The sequence below is a fragment of the Dama dama genome, chromosome 12, assembly GCF_033118175.1.
Source record: "Dama dama isolate Ldn47 chromosome 12, ASM3311817v1, whole genome shotgun sequence".
NCBI lineage: Eukaryota > Metazoa > Chordata > Mammalia > Artiodactyla > Cervidae > Dama > Dama dama.
Window position 1 is genome coordinate 93688741 of NC_083692.1, and position 17218 is coordinate 93705958.

The window sequence follows — 17218 nt, forward strand, 5'->3', positions numbered from 1 at the left end:
TCATGTTGGTTTCTTAATACATCTTAGATAGAGAAAATTCTAGGGACTCCACTCAAAAAAAAGAGTAAAACTAATAAAGTTCAGAAATATATTAGTTCCCTAGTTTCCTATTAGGCTGCTGGAGGGCTTCCCAGGTGGTGATGTGGTAATGAGTCCCCGTGCCAGTGCAGGAGAAGCAGCCCTAGGTTCCATTCTTGGGTCAGGAAGATCCCTTGGAGAAGGCAATGGCAACTCACTACAGTATTCCTGCCTGGGGAAATCCCATGGATAGAGGAGACTGGTGGGTTACAGTCCACGGGGTCAAAAAGAGTTGGACACGACTGAGTTAGCAAGTGGACGCACACAAACACCCACCCACCCACAGGGTTGCCATGTGGCATAAAACAACAGAAATGGATTAAGTTCTGGAGACTGTTACAGAAACCGTGGAATCGGACAGAGACAAGAGGCGCTCAAAGACGCAGAACATCGGGGTTTATGCAGCACCGCTGCGGGCCCAGCAGAGTCACCTCCAAAGGCTGAGCGCCCCAGCTTTGTTCTGAGTATCTTTAATACGTGGTAAACTTCCGCTCAAACAGCTCAGATCTGTCCCCTCCCCACGTAGCCCGCGTTCCCGTGGATGTAAGAACAAGCAAGATCACAGAAGTAAAAGCGGTATTGAGCCCCAGCAGTTTAAAACAAGATAACAGAAGGGAAAGCAAAAGGTTGTTACTTTAACTGGGGGCTTTGATCTCACTCCTGTCTAACTGAAGGTCTAAAATCAAATGTTGGCAGGGCCCTGCTTCTTCTAAACTCTGTAGGAGGGAACTGCTCCCTGTGTCCTCCTAGTTTCTTATGCTGGCCAGCAGTCCTCGGCTCGCAGCTGCCTCACTCTGACCTCTGCCCTGCCATGCAGCGTTCTCCACGTGTCTGTGTCCAAACTTCCCTCTTCTCGTAAGGACACTAGTCCTGCCAGGGTCCTCCCTGATTTCCTTATCCTAACTTGATTACATCTCTGAAGATCCAATTTCTGAATAAGGTCCCATACACAGATCCTGGGACTTCGGACTTTAACACACCTTTTTGGGTGGGGGTGTGTGTGTGTGTGTGTGTGTGTATGTGTGTGTATGTGCAATTCAACCCGTAAGACTCATTCTATTAGAAAACTGATTGTAATTAAAATGAACCTGTATTTGACCATACTTAAGAACTATAACATATCTCATTAGTATTTTCCTATAATCATTCCCTCTCTGATTTCCAAAATGAGGTTGGCAGATATTTCAAGCCTCAGAGAGATACTGTCCATTTGACACAGTAAGTGGCACAATTTTTGTAACCTCAGAGGTTTAGCCCTTTACATCTCCTGATGACAGCACAGAAAGAAGAAAAATAGAATATTTATGGACATATATGAAACACTCCTATCACTTTCCTTTCCTCCTTTCTTTCATTCCCCCTTCACTGAAAACTTCATGTAACTTAAAGTCACATGTAATAAGACAGCAAGTAATTAAGACTTAAAAATTAGTTCCTGAACACAAATTCTTCTTTGGAGTTTCCCCCTCCAAGGGGCTGACATAAAGTCACAAAGACCATCAAAAGGAAAAGAAAGTCAGGCAGCCTGCACTCCTATCTCTAGTTTCCAGTTACTGGCTGGGGGATCCTGGGCTGAAGTCAGCAGGACAGGGGTGAAAACCACAGGAGAACAGCAGAGACACAGAGCACATGTGTTGAACAACCTCTTCTTTCTCTACACAACGCCAGACATCGTACCTTTCCTTTTTTCAGCACAGTCAACCAGACTAACAAGTTGTCTCCATTTGCTTTAGGATGGGAATATTGAACTCACATTTTATTTCCATTTGGTCCCTAGGTCAAGGTGCAGAAGAAAATTAAGGCTTCAGCCTGAAAACAAAGTATATATACACATAATTTTTCTAGAATAGAAAGCTATTTTCCCCTCAAATATGGTGAATAGAATTTCAACACCACCTGTGCTTAGAAATATAGATATATAGTAAAGCATTTCTTTAGAGTAGGTTCCGCTAACGTAGCCCATGTCTGAACTGGAAGCTCTCTGCTCCATTACTCCTGCCTTGGCCTCTCAATGTGACTCTTCCTATGTTTCCTCAGTCCTCTTCATGTCCTCCTTTATCCCTTCACAGGAGACATCACCCCCTTATAACCACTACATTACAGAAGTTATTTTGCTATTTTCATATTATTGTTTAATCATACATCTTTGTTATTACTTGGAAAAAAAAAAACAAGTATTTTTTAAAATGCCTTCTAAATACTTCAAAAAATCCTTAAAGTGCTTTCACATCACATGACTTGTTGTTGAGTCCCCACCCTCTGTCAGTCACGGATTAGCGACTCTTTTAAAAGCTTCCCTATGCTCAGTGTAGACAAACACTTCCAAAAACAGAATCCTGTAAAACAAACATCTTCAACATTTGCCTGCGGTGTTGTGTAGACTAAATGTGAGTGATCTTTTCTGGAAATGTGGTTTTCTGCATACTTAGGTATAATGTAAAGTTTAAAAGGATCTGTAGATAGTTTACTGATTTCAAGAATTAAGCATTATTTTAAAACAGCTGATCTTAACAAAACATTGCAAAAATTAATTCTTTTGAGAAAATTGCTCCTTTATGGGTCTTCAAATACTCCTCATATATCTTATGTAATCAATTTTTAAATGCCAAACATAGTACCAAATGGAAGTACAGTTAAAAATAATCTGAACATTCCAAGGTACTATTTGCAATTATATATAAATGTGTATGTAAAAATCTGACTCTTATACCAGTTCATTATTCTACCACAGCATTTTCTGAATGGGTTCAGTAAGTTGGAGAAATATTAATAGGTGTTACTGTATATTAAACATTTAGAATTCACAAAAGCAACAAGGTCTCATTAATCAAATTTTAAATCCTCACCTTTTGTAACATTCTGTTGCTCTCAAATTAGAATACTTCAAAATCTGTTACTGATGTCATTTTTGGATCACTTACGGATTTTCCTAAGAAGTCCAATACTGGAGGTGTTTATTTTTCCATTGGATTATTCCGTCATTTCTGGCAGTGTTTAATTATGTGTGTTCTCATTTTTGTGGTCTACTTTAAGCCAATGTGTAGCACACTTCTTGAGTTTCTATTGGTGATCTGGAAATACATTTATTCTTCTACCATTCAGCAGATATTCACTGACTTTCTGCTATGTGCCAAGCACTGTTTCAGGCACTTGGGATGCAACAATGACAGGCAAGATCCTTGCTGTGGGGAGTGTTCATGCTCTCATGGGGAGAAACACAATAAATATACTACAATAAACCACATGGCTTATTAGAAGATAACCTATCATATGAAAGATAAAGAGCAAGGTAAGGGGGATTGTGAGCAGGGAGGGGTACATCATAGTAATAACTGGGGTGGGCCTCATTGGTATGAGATTTAGGAATGAATTAAGGGAGATGACTGTTATCCGAGAGGATACACAGAGAAAGAATTTCAGGGCAGAGAAGACGGAACAAAATCTCTAAGTCACAAACATGCTTGGTGTATCAGAGGAATAGCAAGGAGGCCACAGTGTTTGGGACAGAGTATTAGAACAGAAGAGTGGAAGATGAACTCAGAAAGATAACAAGGGGTCAGGTAATGTAAAGCCTTGAGGACATTTCCAAAGACTTTGACTTTTATTCTGAGTATGATGAGGACCATTGTAGGGATTGGAGTAGAGAAGGAAAATGATCTGACTTCTTTTTAAGAGATTCCTCTGGTTCCTATGCTGAGAATGGGTTCTACCAGACAAGTAGAAGCAGAGACCACATGGGAAGCTTTTGCAGATGGTTCAGACAGGGGCTGGGGTGGCAGCAGCAAAGATATTACGAAATGGTCAGATTCTGGATGTAGTTTGAAAGCAGAGGCAGGCACAAGGACTTCCTAATGTGGAGTAAAAGAGGAAACAGAGCAAGGGGAAGGATGGATTTTCCATATACTGAGATGGAGTAGGCTGCAAAAGCAGCAGGGTTTGCTTGGGGGTGGGGAGATGGGGTCAAGAATTCAGTTTTTGGACAAACTCCACTTAATACATTGACTAAGCATCCAATGGGGATGCTGAGCATGTAGCTGAAGTTCAGGGACAGAGTCTATACACACTGGGGAGTCAATAGCATCCAGGTTGGTTTTATAGCTGTAAGCATGGATGACATCATCACCAAGAGAGTGACGTGAGTGTAGGTAGACAAGAGAGAAGAGAGGGAAGGATCGTACCCTGAATCACTGGAAGCTGATAAGCTTGGAAAGAAGAGGATCCACTAGCAGAGTATATTGAGAAGTAATCTAGGTAGCAAAAGGAGGCTCAGGGGGACACAATTTCAATGGAAATTAAAACTAGGGAGGTATCAATCAGCCAGGATCCAGTCAGGAGACTGAAATGAAAAATCAATGTAAATAATTGGTAAGCATGAAATTGACAACCAGGTAACAAAAAGGGTGAAAGGAGAACTCTACGGTATCATGAGGTAGAAATGACAAGAAAAAACTACCACCTCTAAGGTTGACAGAACAAAGAACAAGGTTTTAATTTTTTAATAAGCTTAAAGGAAGGGCCCCACAGAGCGGAGCTCAGTCCCCCGAGAAGCAGGTGCTGCTCAGCTGGTGTGGGTGTTTCTGAGCTCAAAAGAGGGGCCCCATGGGTCTGGGAACCCTTTTCTAAAAGAGCTGTCGGCCATCTGGTGCTTATGTCTTGGAGAGGCCCACGATGAGATGGTATATTAGTTTTCCAGGGCTGCCATACACATTACCACAAATCTGGTGGTTTAAAACAACAGAAATTTATCCTCTTGCAGTCTGGAGGCTTGAAACCTTAATTCAAACTGTCAGCAGGCCCATGCTCTCTCTGAAAGCTCCAAAGGGGAAATCTGATTGCTGCCCCACCTAAATTCTGAGGGTTGAGAGGAAGCCTTGCTGTTCCGTGGCTCAACACATGACTCAAATCTCTGCCTTTGTCTTCACAAAGCCTTCTCATAAGGACACTAGTCATCAGGTTTAGGGTCTACTCTAATCCTGAATTAGTTCAGTTCAGTTGCTCAGTCGTGTCCCACTCTCTGCGACCCCATGAACTGCAGCATGCCAGACCTCCCTGTCCATACCAACTCCTGGAGTTTACTCAAACTCATGTCCATTGAGTCAGTGATGCCATTCAACCATCTTATCCTCTGTCATCCCCTTTTCCTCCTGCCCTCAATCTTTCCCAGCCTCATGGTCTTTTCCAATGAGTCAGCTCTCCACATCAGGTGGCCAGAGTACTGGAGTTTCAGCTTCAGCATTAGTCCTTCCAATAAACACCCAGGACTTGTCTCCTTCAGGATGGACTGGCTGGATCTCCTTGCAGTCCAAGGGACTCTCAAGAGTCTTCTCCAACACCACAGTTCAAAAGCATCAATTTTTCGGCCCTCGGCTTTCTTTGTGGTTCAACTCTCACCTCCATACATGACTGCTGAAAAAACCATAGCTTTGACTAGATGGATCTTTGTTGGCAAAATAATGTCTCTGCTTTTTAATATGCTGTCTAGGTTGGTCATAACTTTCCTTCCAAGGAGTAAGTGTCTTTTAATTTCATGGCTGCAATCACCATCTGCAGTGATTTTGGAGCCCAAAAAATAAAATCTGACACTGTTTCCACTGTTTCCCCAATCAATTTGCCATGAAGTGATGGGACCAGATGCCATGATCTTAGTTTTCTGAATGTTGAGCTTTAAGCCAACTTTTTCACTCTCCTCTTCCACTTTCATCAAGAGGCTCTTTAGTTCTTCTTCACTTTCTACCATAAGGGTGGTGTTACCTGCATATCTGAGGTTATTCATATTTCTCCTGGCACTCCTGATTCCAGCTTGTGCTTCCTCCAGCCCAGTTTCCATTTCTGTCCATTATTGAGCCCATCTTTGCATGAAATGCTCCCTTGGTATCTCTAATTTTCTTGAAGAGATCTCTAGTCTTTCCCATTCTATTGTTTTCCTCTATTTACGTGGTCTACTGGAGAAGGGAATGGCAAACCACTTCAGTATTCTTGCCTTCAGAACCCCATGAACAGTATGAAAAGGTAAAATGATAGGATACTGAAAGATGAACTCCCCAAGTCGGTAGGTGCCCAATATGCTACTGGAGATCAATGGAGAAAAAACTCCGGAAAGAATGAAGGGATGGACCCAAAGCAAAAACAACACCCAGTTGTGGTGGTGACTGATGATAGAAGCAAGGTCTGATGCTGTAAAGAGCAATATTGCATAGGAACCTGGAATGTTAGGTCCATGAATCAAGGCAAATTAGAAGTGGTCAAACAGGAGATGGTAAGAATGAATGTCGACATTCTAGCAATCAGCGAACTAAGATGGACTGGAATGGTGGAACTTAACTCAGATGACCATTATATCTACTGATCCAGAATAATCTCATCTTAACTATTCACATCAGCAAAAACTCTATTTCCCAACAGTCACCTCCTGAGGCTCTTGGGAGACACGAATTTTAAAAGGATAGGAGTCAATCCAGTACAGGCAGACTCTTCAAGTGCTAGAAAACCTGTATCTGCAATCATATGCAACCACAGAAAGGCACGGCCACTTCTGGGGTGAAGAGGCTTTGCTAAGCCATGACACTCACAAGAACCACATAAGACAGGAAGTCCATGGGATGCAAATGAGAAGGAGAAAGACCTTCTTCCTCCCCTAGCCTCCCAGGCTCCCTCCAGTATCCTCTACTGCAGAGCCTAACAAGGAGCCATCTCAGAAAACTAGTTTGCAGTCTCATCTCCAGTGTCTCAAACATAATAATAGAGAGGTAGGTTTGGGGCCAAGAGACAGTATTTCAACAACTGGCACAAGGAGGGAATGATCAATTGTGTCAAAAAGTTACTGAGAGGTAAAGAAAAATGAGAATTGATCTTTGCCCACCGGAGTTAGCTTCAATTGTTCCATGATCATATAAGTTCAGCAAGTGCTGTTTGAGGACTTTGCTAGACTGGCCAAGCTTTTCAGCACTGTGGCCAGCTCCTCTCCAAAAGGGCTCAGCTGATTCTGACATCAGAACAGTTAATAGCCACCATACATATGTTTATCTGCCAAATGCTCACAGTGCTATCCACAGCCACCACAAATCCTATCACTCCTTCTGCTGAATTTTATTTTGATGTTTGCAGAAGAGTTAAAGTCACCTTGGAAATGAACATATTCATAAGGCCAACCATAGACCACTAGAGAGGTTACCAAGGAAAATTAGGCAACAGGCCTAGAATAAAATGAAAATTTAGTTCTCTTCCTCTTTCTTCCACTTCTGTAATTTCAGTAGGAAGTCCAAGGATGACTGAAAGCAACTGCTAATGTTTTCTTAGTCTATCTCTTTGGAGGGTGACAGAAGCAAGTAAAAGTAGTAGAGAGAAATTGTTTTGGTAAATATAGAGCAAATTCAATGCACACTTTAGGGCTCTAGATGCATTCTTGATATCTCATTGATTTGGGGGGGAAATATTTTCTGCTTTTCTTTAAAGTAAAATTCATAAAACATCCTAATTTCTTGATTACTTAAAAGCACATAATACAAAATAAAAACAAAAACAAAGAAATAACAACATAAAAGTAGCATTGAACTGTGAATGAAGCAGTTTGCATTCCAAGACCATCTTTATAATTAACCAGCTATATAGGTTCCCTAAAATTAAGAGAGACTTTGGTGGGTTTGGCTTTGGTCAGTTTTCTTCATATATTAATGAGATTTATAAAGAATCTCAAAAAAGGTCTCAGTTTTTGACCTGTATTACCTAACTACTAAAACTAGCATGTATGGTTACCAGTATTATGATCTGATTACAATTAATTTTGATAGTGGAAATTAGTTGAGACTTTTACTTCAATATCTGAATTGCTACCTTTTTTTTGCATCTTTCATAGAAGATGACAGGACTCAACAAATGTATAAGCTAACAGGAAACTAAAACATTGAAAGTCAAATTTGAAAGAAAATGCCTCAGTTGTCTAACACTGTTAACTTGTTATTTAACATTGATGATTTTCTCTTCTTTCTTAGAAATTAACCAGTTATCTAAAATAGATCACAAAACAGAACCAGAAAACACTTCACATATATCTGCTTGTGTCTAAAGCTGATGAAAGGTGATAACACTATGAAGACTGCACATCATAAATAAATGTAGGACAGGCTATCAATCTAAGCTAGCTCTATGAGGATATACGGAATGCTGACTTGTTGGTGTTATTTCTGTGTCCAGAAATTTCATTTTTTACACTTGTGATACATCTCAGAGTCCAAACCATCCAGAAGAGCTTCTGCTAAATGCAGAAAGTATGGGGAAATTCAATTAACTAGAATTGCATTAGAACACATATCTGGTCAAAGAAAACTGATAGAGAAACAGTAGCCATGGGTATTACTTAACTATCTTAATTTGCAATAGTATGTGGTTGCTGATTAATATTACAAAATAAAATCACTAAATTTGGTAAAATCTAAAAATCATCTAAAGAAGGGAAAACAGGACTTCTGCTAGATTCTCTTTGGGGTGTGTGTGTGTGTGTGTGTGTTAAGCAACCATTCCATTTGGTGATATTTTTATCAACTTTCAATGTAAGGTTGTAATAGAGGTTATATTCTCATTCAATATTTGAAGCAGGAAAACATTTTCCCTAAAATTAAGAGAGACTTCTTGCAATAATCCATATTGTTTCTTATGCAGAAAATAGCTGTATTTCTCAAGCTTTCTTAAGAAAGGCAATGAATGGTCTTATCTGCCTGTGGCTGCATAGATCTCAGAGTCAAAAAAATATAGACTGCATTTTTCCCACTATTTTAAAAAATACGTATTTAATTGGCTGCTCAGGTCTTAGTTCTGTGGCAGGCAGGATCTAGTTTCCTGACCAGGGGTCGAGCCCTGATCCCCTACACTGGGAGCTCAGAGTCTTAGCCACCAGGCCACCAGGGAACTCCCTTTCCCACTATTTTTATTGGACAAAAACGTTTAATTATTAATTGCTGTGAATTTACAGATCTCCATTTCAGTGACTCAGAACTGGAGTGTCTAGCAACCAGGCGCTTTGTGTCACCAACGATCCAAGTTCCCAAGCTGGCCAAGGATTTTTATGGTTTTCTCAAAGACGAGTCTGTACACCAGCAGTGCTGGTGCTACCTGGGAACTTGTTAGAAATGCAGAAGCTAGGTCCCACCCAGACCTAGTGAACCAGAATCTGCATTTTAATAAGATCTTCAGATTATTTGGATGCACAGGAGACTGTGAGAAGCACTGCCCTAACATTTCAGCACTCACACTTGTTTGTGTCCTGATACAGCTTTTTGAGTACGAAAAAAATAAAAATTACAGGCACTGATGAGGAACAGTAGCTGTGGATGCCCATAGCAGTGTACCACACAATTCATAAACAAAAACAGATGAACCGCTTTATACAAACACTTTTAACTTGACCGTCTTAAGAGCGAATATGAACAACTACTGAATATCTGTATAGAATATGTGTGCCGTGTTAGGGTCACCAGATGTCCCAGATCCCTGGGACACTCCTAGTTTACAGCTGTTATCCTGGAACGAATTACTGACAGTACCCCACCTCCTTTTAAACTAAGAAAGCCCTCATTTGAACAATAAATTATATGGTCACCCTAATTAAAATCTGCTAAAAAGTGCATCCATTACAACCTCCCCAAAAGATTTAATTATAAGAATACATGATACTTGGGCCTTGGTAGTCACCAAATTCTGCCCCTGTTTAACAGCAGTAAGCAGGGGAAGAGACATTCCACTGCTGAGACAGCAAGGCAACCATTTTCCATGCGTGGACAAACAAAAAAAGTGGTGGTAGTAATCTTCTCCTTTTAACTGTTTACTAATTTTTTTCTTATGTCACTAGTATTTGATTTGTGACTTATCTTTACTAGTATCTAGCATAAGGTTGAGGACAAATCTACATTTATTTTATTATTATTTTTTCATCTCAAATTTTTTTATTTAGCCATATAGCAATAGAAGCATGCATTTTGTAGTCACATAGACCTAAATTTTTTCTCTATACATTTACTACTTTTAACACAGTCAGCTCCATTTCTGTGTGATCTTCATCTATTTTCAATTTTTTAAGTGTATTTTATATTGGAGTATAGTTGATTGACAGTGTTGCATTAGTTTCAGGTGGAGAGCAAAGCGATTCAGTTACATACACACATGTATCAAGGACCTACTGTATAGCACTGGGAACTGCTCAACCCTATGTAACAACCTGAATGGGAAAAGAATTTGAAAAAGAAGAAATAACACTTACTTACTTTAAGTTTTATATGTTTAGTGTTGCAGAAAGGGCACCATGACGTGGAACCATCAGAACTATTAGGACAGTCTCAGTTCTGGTCTCCCATGAATGAAAACACCATTCAATAAATGCCCCACCTGTATGTGCTAAATGGACAACAGGCACACTAAACACCTAGACAGAGAACAAGAAAACTGACACCGGCATCATCCAGTGTTGCGGGTGAGCCTGTGGGAGCGAGCGAATGCCAAGGAGCAAGGTGGGAGGACACGGGTGAAGAGTAGGACCGTGCCATTCGCTGGCCGTGGGGCAGAGCATACTCAGATCAAAACACGGGTTTGCTGGGAATTGGCGCTGGGAACGTCAGTTCTGCCCAACTGATCGCCCTTTTAGATGTATAGTTCTGCAAGTTTTGACAAACATAACCACACACCACAGTCAAGACCTGGAACATGTCCTACCACCCTCCGAATTTTCCAAGACCATCTGAGGTCAACCTTTCTCCTAACTTCAGCCCCTGACAGCCATTTTTCGCCATTTCCAGAATGTCACATAAATATAATCATACAGCATGCTGCCTTTGTTTCTGACTGCTTCCATTTGCATTTGAGATTCATCTTGAATGAGCTTCAGTTCAGTTCAGTTCAGTCGCTCAGTCGTGTCTGACTCTCTGCGACCCCAGGAATTGCAGCACGCCAGGCCTCCCTGTCCATCACAAACTCCCGGAGTTTACTCAAACTCATGCCCATCGAGTTGGTGATGCCATCCAGTCATCTCATCCTCTGTCGTCCCCTTCTCCTCCTGCCCCCAATCCCTCCCAGCATCAGGGTCTTTTCAAATGAGCCAACTCTTCACATGAGGTGGCCAAAGTATTGGAGTTTCAGCTTCAGCATCAGTCCTTCCAATGAACGCCCAGGACTGATCGCCTTTAGGATGGACTGGTTGGATCTCCTTGCAGTCCAAGGGACTCTCAAGAGTCTTCTCCAACACCACAGTTCAAAAGCATCAATTTTTCAGCGCTCAGCTTTCTTCACAGTCCAACTCTCAAGACACAGGTAAATGATATAGCAAAATTCTTCTCTACTCTGCATTTCCATGACTACAAATAGGCATGAGGGCTAAAAAAACGGTCAATATCGAATCAAAGGTGATGTAATTTTAGAAAGCCATTAAACGACATAGTTCATGTTCTCAACTATACACTACTATACACTCCATAGTTTCCTCACACAGTTTTGCAGACTGATGTTATAACAGAATTGGAGGGGGCAGGGAGGTGCTATGACAAAAACCACTTGTGCACATGTCTAACATAATATTAACGAGTCAAATAAACACAAAGCAAAATCCACCTCTCCCAAATGCTAAGCCTTCACTAGCTGTGAACACAGACGATTCAAGCCTTGGCCTTCCTGGGCTGGTGACAAGCATGTGCTCAGTCGCTCAGTTCTGTCCAACTCTTGGCAACCCTGTGGACTGGAGCCTGCCAGGCTCCTCTTTCCATGGAATTTTTCAGGCAAGAATACTGGAGTGGTTTGCCTCTTCCAGGGGATCTTCCTGATCCAATAGAAGTACACTGATGAAAGAGACTGCTAAAGTCAAGATCTTGTTTCCCACTGATTAATAGTAAACATTTATTGAACACCTCTCAGGAAGGCTACAAGTGAACCATCTAAGCCAAAGAGTCTCTATAATGCTCTTACAGAACTCCACAGAATACACAGACTTCTTGGTGTATGGAGAGAACCTGGATTCTGAAGCCCCACAGGTATAAATTCATTATTTACAGTTCCATGACCTTGAGCAAGTAGCAGATGCTCTCTGAGCTTCAGCCTTTTCATTTCTGAAATGCATTACCCTGTACTGATTCATTCACAAATATTCCTTGATCATGCCAGGCCCTGGGTCATTTCTAGGTCCACAAGGATGAAGCTTCAAGATGTAAGACAAGGAAATGAGCACTCACAAAACCGTAGCAAATGCTGTCACTGGATAAGGAGATGGCGGTTCCATTGTATGTTGCAAGGGTGTCCCAGCTGGACCTGGGAAGATCAGGTTAAGACCTCCCTAAGAAATCTATTAACACCTGCAGGGAGTCCTGAAGGATTCACGGGAGTTAGCTAGTTCGGCGGTGAAGTGCAGGGTGACAGTCAGTGTGAAAGGCTCGGAGGAGGCAGGGGGAGGGCGTGGGGCCACCAGGACCTCAGGCAGTTCACTGCGGCCCTGGGAAGGAATTGCTAATGGAACTCTAGGCTGTGAGGAGCCACTGGAGACTTTTAACATGAAATAAACATGGTCTTTTTATGCTTGCCAACAATATCTGGTAGAATAAAGAAACGAAAAGGGACAAGACCAAGGGGCCTGTTAGGAAGCTGTTATACTATTCTAAGCAAGAGATGATGGAGGCCAGGATACAATTTTGGTAAAAGACAAAACAACAAATGCCTGGCTGGCGTGTGCTGGGAACTCGGCAAATGGTAAAGGCCTATTAGCAAGCTGCTATATTATTGCAAGAGAGAGATGATGGTGCACAGGACTTAGGCATGATGAAAACTAAATAATGAATGCCTAGCAGCATGGCTGGCATGTGCTAGGAACCCAGCAAAGGTTTATTACCTTTTTTTTTCTTCTTCCCTTGTAATCTGTCCATTGTTCCAGTGGCCAGGCAAGTAAAATCCTCTTCCAAGGAGTAAATTTACAAACAAATATTCTTCATAACAGATATTTTCAGATATCAACAGGGAAGAAATACATTCTATTTTACCTCTATTTTAAGGGATGAGATTTCCAATAAATGTTGATGTAAACGCAATTTCTTTGCAACCAAATCGTTAGCTTATCTTAGTTCACTGTAATAATAAGTTTTTAATCACTAATATTAGCAGACTCTCCAATCACTGATGATCACATTAAACTGTTTAATGTCTTCATAGAGTTTAAGCAACTTAAGGTTCAGCCTGCAATACGGGAGACCTGGGTTCGATACTGAGTTGGGAAGATTCCCCTGGAGAAGGGAAAGGTTACCCACTCCAGTATTCTTGCCTGGAGAATTCCATGGACTGCATAGTCCATGGGATCGCAAAGAATCAGACATGACTGAGTGACTTTCACTTTTTTTTTTTAAGATTGTTTTGACAGTTTCATTTCTGTTTACTGTTTGTCTTCTTCCCCACTAGAACGTAAGTTCCACAAGAACAGGGACTTCATCTTCTGCTTTTGTCCTCTGTTCTACCCCCAGCAGCCGGAGCAGGGCCCAGCACTCGGCCCAGGTGCAGTAACTATCTGCAGGCTAACTCCTTCATAGAGTGAGTGAAGAACGGGGGCCCATCTAGAGGAAGTAGCTGAAACGGGCCACTCTGAACTGGTATCTCTACTTCAAGGCTCTCCCCACCCTAAGCCAATGCACACCTGATTTCAGATTTAGCTTGCTGAACGCACAGTTCTAACAAACCGGATTCCCTGCTCGAACGGGGCCCAAACTGCTGCCTCTGACTTCAGGGAGTCCTACCAACCCTTGCAGTTCCATCTCATGCCACTGCTGACATTCTGGTCCTCACGAGATCCACACGACCTCCCAGACCCTCTCTCCCCGATCCACACGATCACCTGCCCCTCCCCACCTGCCCCCAGTATCCATCACCTCTACCTCCAACACCATGCCTCTCTCTCTCTCTCTCTCTCTCCGACTGATACAATCCCGCCTGCCCTTCAATTTCATCTCAAAAACCGTTGCTTCTGAAGTTTTCCTTTATTCCTTAAGCCCACAGTACTCCGCTAGGATGACTCTGAGTGCCCGCCGCTCCTACCCTGAGACGTCTCACAAAGTTGGGATGTGTGACAACTGGAGGGGAAACACACTACTGGCGTCTAGCAGGAAGAAGCCAGGGATGCTGTTAACCACCCTGCAATGCACAGCGCAGCTCCCTAAAGAGAAGAACCACTCAGTCCAGACACCAGTGGTGCTGAGACTGAGAAGCGCTGCCTTAAGCGAACGTCTTTCTGCTGCCTCTCCGCCACGCGGGGTTTGGAGCTGCTTTCACTGAACTCCCATTCCTTACCACACAGGATGTCTGTGTAACTTGTCAGAGCCGCCCCTCCCAGGCCTCCATGTTGACATCACATCTCATTTTTCCTAATGAGCACAGCTCAAGGGAGCTTGCTCAAGGGAGATATCGATTTGTTGACTGGAATTGAATTGAAATTTCCATTTCATTCAGTTTTCTACTTAAGTCTATTGTCTCCTGTTTCCTGTTAATAAAAGAAAACATAGGCACCGTGTTTTGTGCATTTAACCTTTGAAATACATGAAGACAGTTATTAAATAGCTTATCTGTTTTCTTACCTCCAGAAAAAACTCCAGGACCTTCTATAATCTCATAAGGAAGAGTACCCATGAAGGGCAATTACTGGGTCTAAATTGGATTAAATTAGTTTTGATGCTCGCCTCATTACATACCATGAATCTGCATTTATTTCATTTAGCACATCTATAGTTTTTTAGCCAATGGACAAATAATAAATATCCAAGCTTGACATCCAGTTGAGGTAGCTTTTCTACAATCGGGACTGAATAATAAGTGCCATGATTTATCTAAAGCATCTTTTTTTTCTTATTATCCTAATATTTAACAAAGTTAAAAACATTTGCTGATTTTATAGTTGACTCTCCTTACAAATATTCAGTAAGCAGTTTACAATAAAATATTATGGTCAATCTGCTGAAAGAGTTGCACATCTTGAGACTTTCAGCACATTTTAAAAGCTTTACTGAGGCAGGATTCATATCTGATCACCAACTCCAAATTTTACCTCTCCTGAGATATGAGAAATCTATTGAGCTAAGGAGAACATACAAATATACCCTGGTTCTTAGAATTAAGTTTGAAATTTTGGTTTTTTTTTTTTTTTTTTTTTTTTAAATAAGAACAAAGACTTTATTTCAAACAGGTTCAGTGGTATGTCTACTACAGCAAAGTCTGGTTGTAGCAGTTTCCTTTCAAATCTGCACTGACATATAAATTAGACATTATTTGGGAATGATTAATTTCTGGTAAAATGTAGATTCAATCCAACACGATGCTAATTTCTACATTTATTGTAGGCTCTATTTCAGTACTAGAGGTTAAATTTTCATCACCAAAAAATGAGAATAACCTTACAGCTACTACTAAGGTAATGAGCTGTGAAATTACTTTCCCAGTATTGTTCTGAAAATATACCCCTAGGTTGTTAAGAGAAATTCCAACTTCATCCAAATCTGTTATTTAATTCTTCAGTCATCATCTACTGTTGGCTTGATTGTCACTCCTCTTCTTATTTGACCCCAACCAATTAAACGCCAGTGTTTCTCAACTCTTCGGCTAAGTGCAATTTTTTCTCCTACTTCTGTGCACACAGGATGAGTCAAGACGATTTTGCCCAAATCAGCCTTGACTGCACTAACTCTTCCTCCTGTTGACAGGGATCCTATATTCACCATAAGCACTTCATTCTTAGACAGCTTTTGTACTTTCGCTGCTTTCTTGTCTCCTTCAGTGCGAACACCTAGAAGCCACCTAAGCAGGAAATAGGAAATTTCCAATTCTGTGAAGATCTCAGGTAAAGCTCCAACTGCACCAAGTACTTGCCCCACCATTCTGTCAGCCCGGCACAAAGTGGGGTCAATTTTTGTTCCAACTCCTTGAACAAATGCAAGGATCTGTTCATACTGTTCTTTAGCCTGGCTTTCTTTTACCAAATCGATTTTATTTTGTAGAATCAAAATATGCTTCAGTTTCATGATTTCTATAGCAGCCAAGTGTTCAGATGTCTGAGGCTGAGGACAAGACTCGTTACCAGCTATCAACAGAAGAGCAGCATCCATCACTGCGGCACCGTTCAGCATAGTAGCCATCAGAATGTCATGGCCAGGACAGTCAACAAAGGAAACATGCCTGACTAATTTGAAGTTCCCTTTGGTCCCTGGAATGTCTGTAGGAAACTCATCGGGTGTGCTACTTCCACAGGATCTAAAACATTCTGGCCGAGGACAACTTGGGTCGTCAAGTTTATAAATCTTAGCATTAGCATAGCCAAGTTTGATTGTAATATTTCTTTCCAGTTCATTTTTGAAACGGACAGTGTGGACTCCAGAAATAGCTTTTACAACTGTAGATTTCCCATGAGCTACGTGACCAATTGTACCTATATTAATTGTGGCTCATCTGCTGATAACTTCATGTGAAAGTGGCGTCAACTTGGAAACATCCAAAGTAGCGAGATCTTGCCGAGAAAGGTGCGGCTGCTCTAAAGTCACACCAGCCTCGCCCCTCGCCATCTTGTCCGGAGAGCAAGTTTGAAATTTTGAATGAAAGATTCAGCTTTCACTGAAAAGGGAAAATCTCATATGATCAGAAAAGATCATCATAAATCCTTCTCACTCTTACTAGAAGCTAAGCTGAACTCTCTTGAATATACACCCAAATGGCCTCCAGGCTACAGACGAGCATAGCGGCTGGTGTGACAAGCTGTCCCGCTGAGAAGCTGGACATCCTGATTCTCAATGCTGTCAGTCACCAAGAGATGGTGAAGACCATTATGAAACAGCATTTATTTTGCTGCCGTTAAGTCAGCCAAACTAGAAACCAGTGGCTAGTTAGCCTTCAAGGGAAGGAGGCAACCCCTCCAGGCAGAAGAGCAGAATGTGATCAGAGGACCCCGAGAAGGCACTTAACTAACATTGTCATGGTTTCCTGATGAAGATGTCACAACCATTAGCCCTGGGCAAGAGGAAATGAAGACACACACACACTCCTCCATGAGACACACACATGTCAGCTAAGGTGGCCAGCAGGAGGTACAGAAGTAACTTCAAAAGCACCTCTGGGAGCCCCAAGAGCTCAGATCCACACTTTATTACACTCT

The 17218-nt window shown here is 41.6% G+C and overlaps 2 protein-coding genes across 2 annotated transcripts in view; both read right to left on the reverse strand.

The window, feature by feature from the left end:
- Nucleotides 1–17218, reverse strand: part of SV2C (synaptic vesicle glycoprotein 2C) — a 215612-nt gene that overhangs the window by 182561 nt on the left and 15833 nt on the right. The gene's annotated exons all lie outside the window — the stretch shown is intronic.
- On the reverse strand, nt 15395–16642 carry LOC133067453 (eukaryotic translation initiation factor 2 subunit 3-like). Its single transcript, XM_061158516.1, has one exon. It carries the CDS (start codon nt 16206–16208, stop codon nt 15588–15590), a length of 621 nt encoding a protein of 206 aa, XP_061014499.1. The 5' UTR covers nt 16209–16642; the 3' UTR covers nt 15395–15587.

Bases quoted from the DNA above. Each gene is read 5' to 3' on its own strand.
- LOC133067453 (XM_061158516.1), bottom strand. From the start codon at position 16,208: ATGGCTACTATGCTGAACGGTGCCGCAGTGATGGATGCTGCTCTTCTG.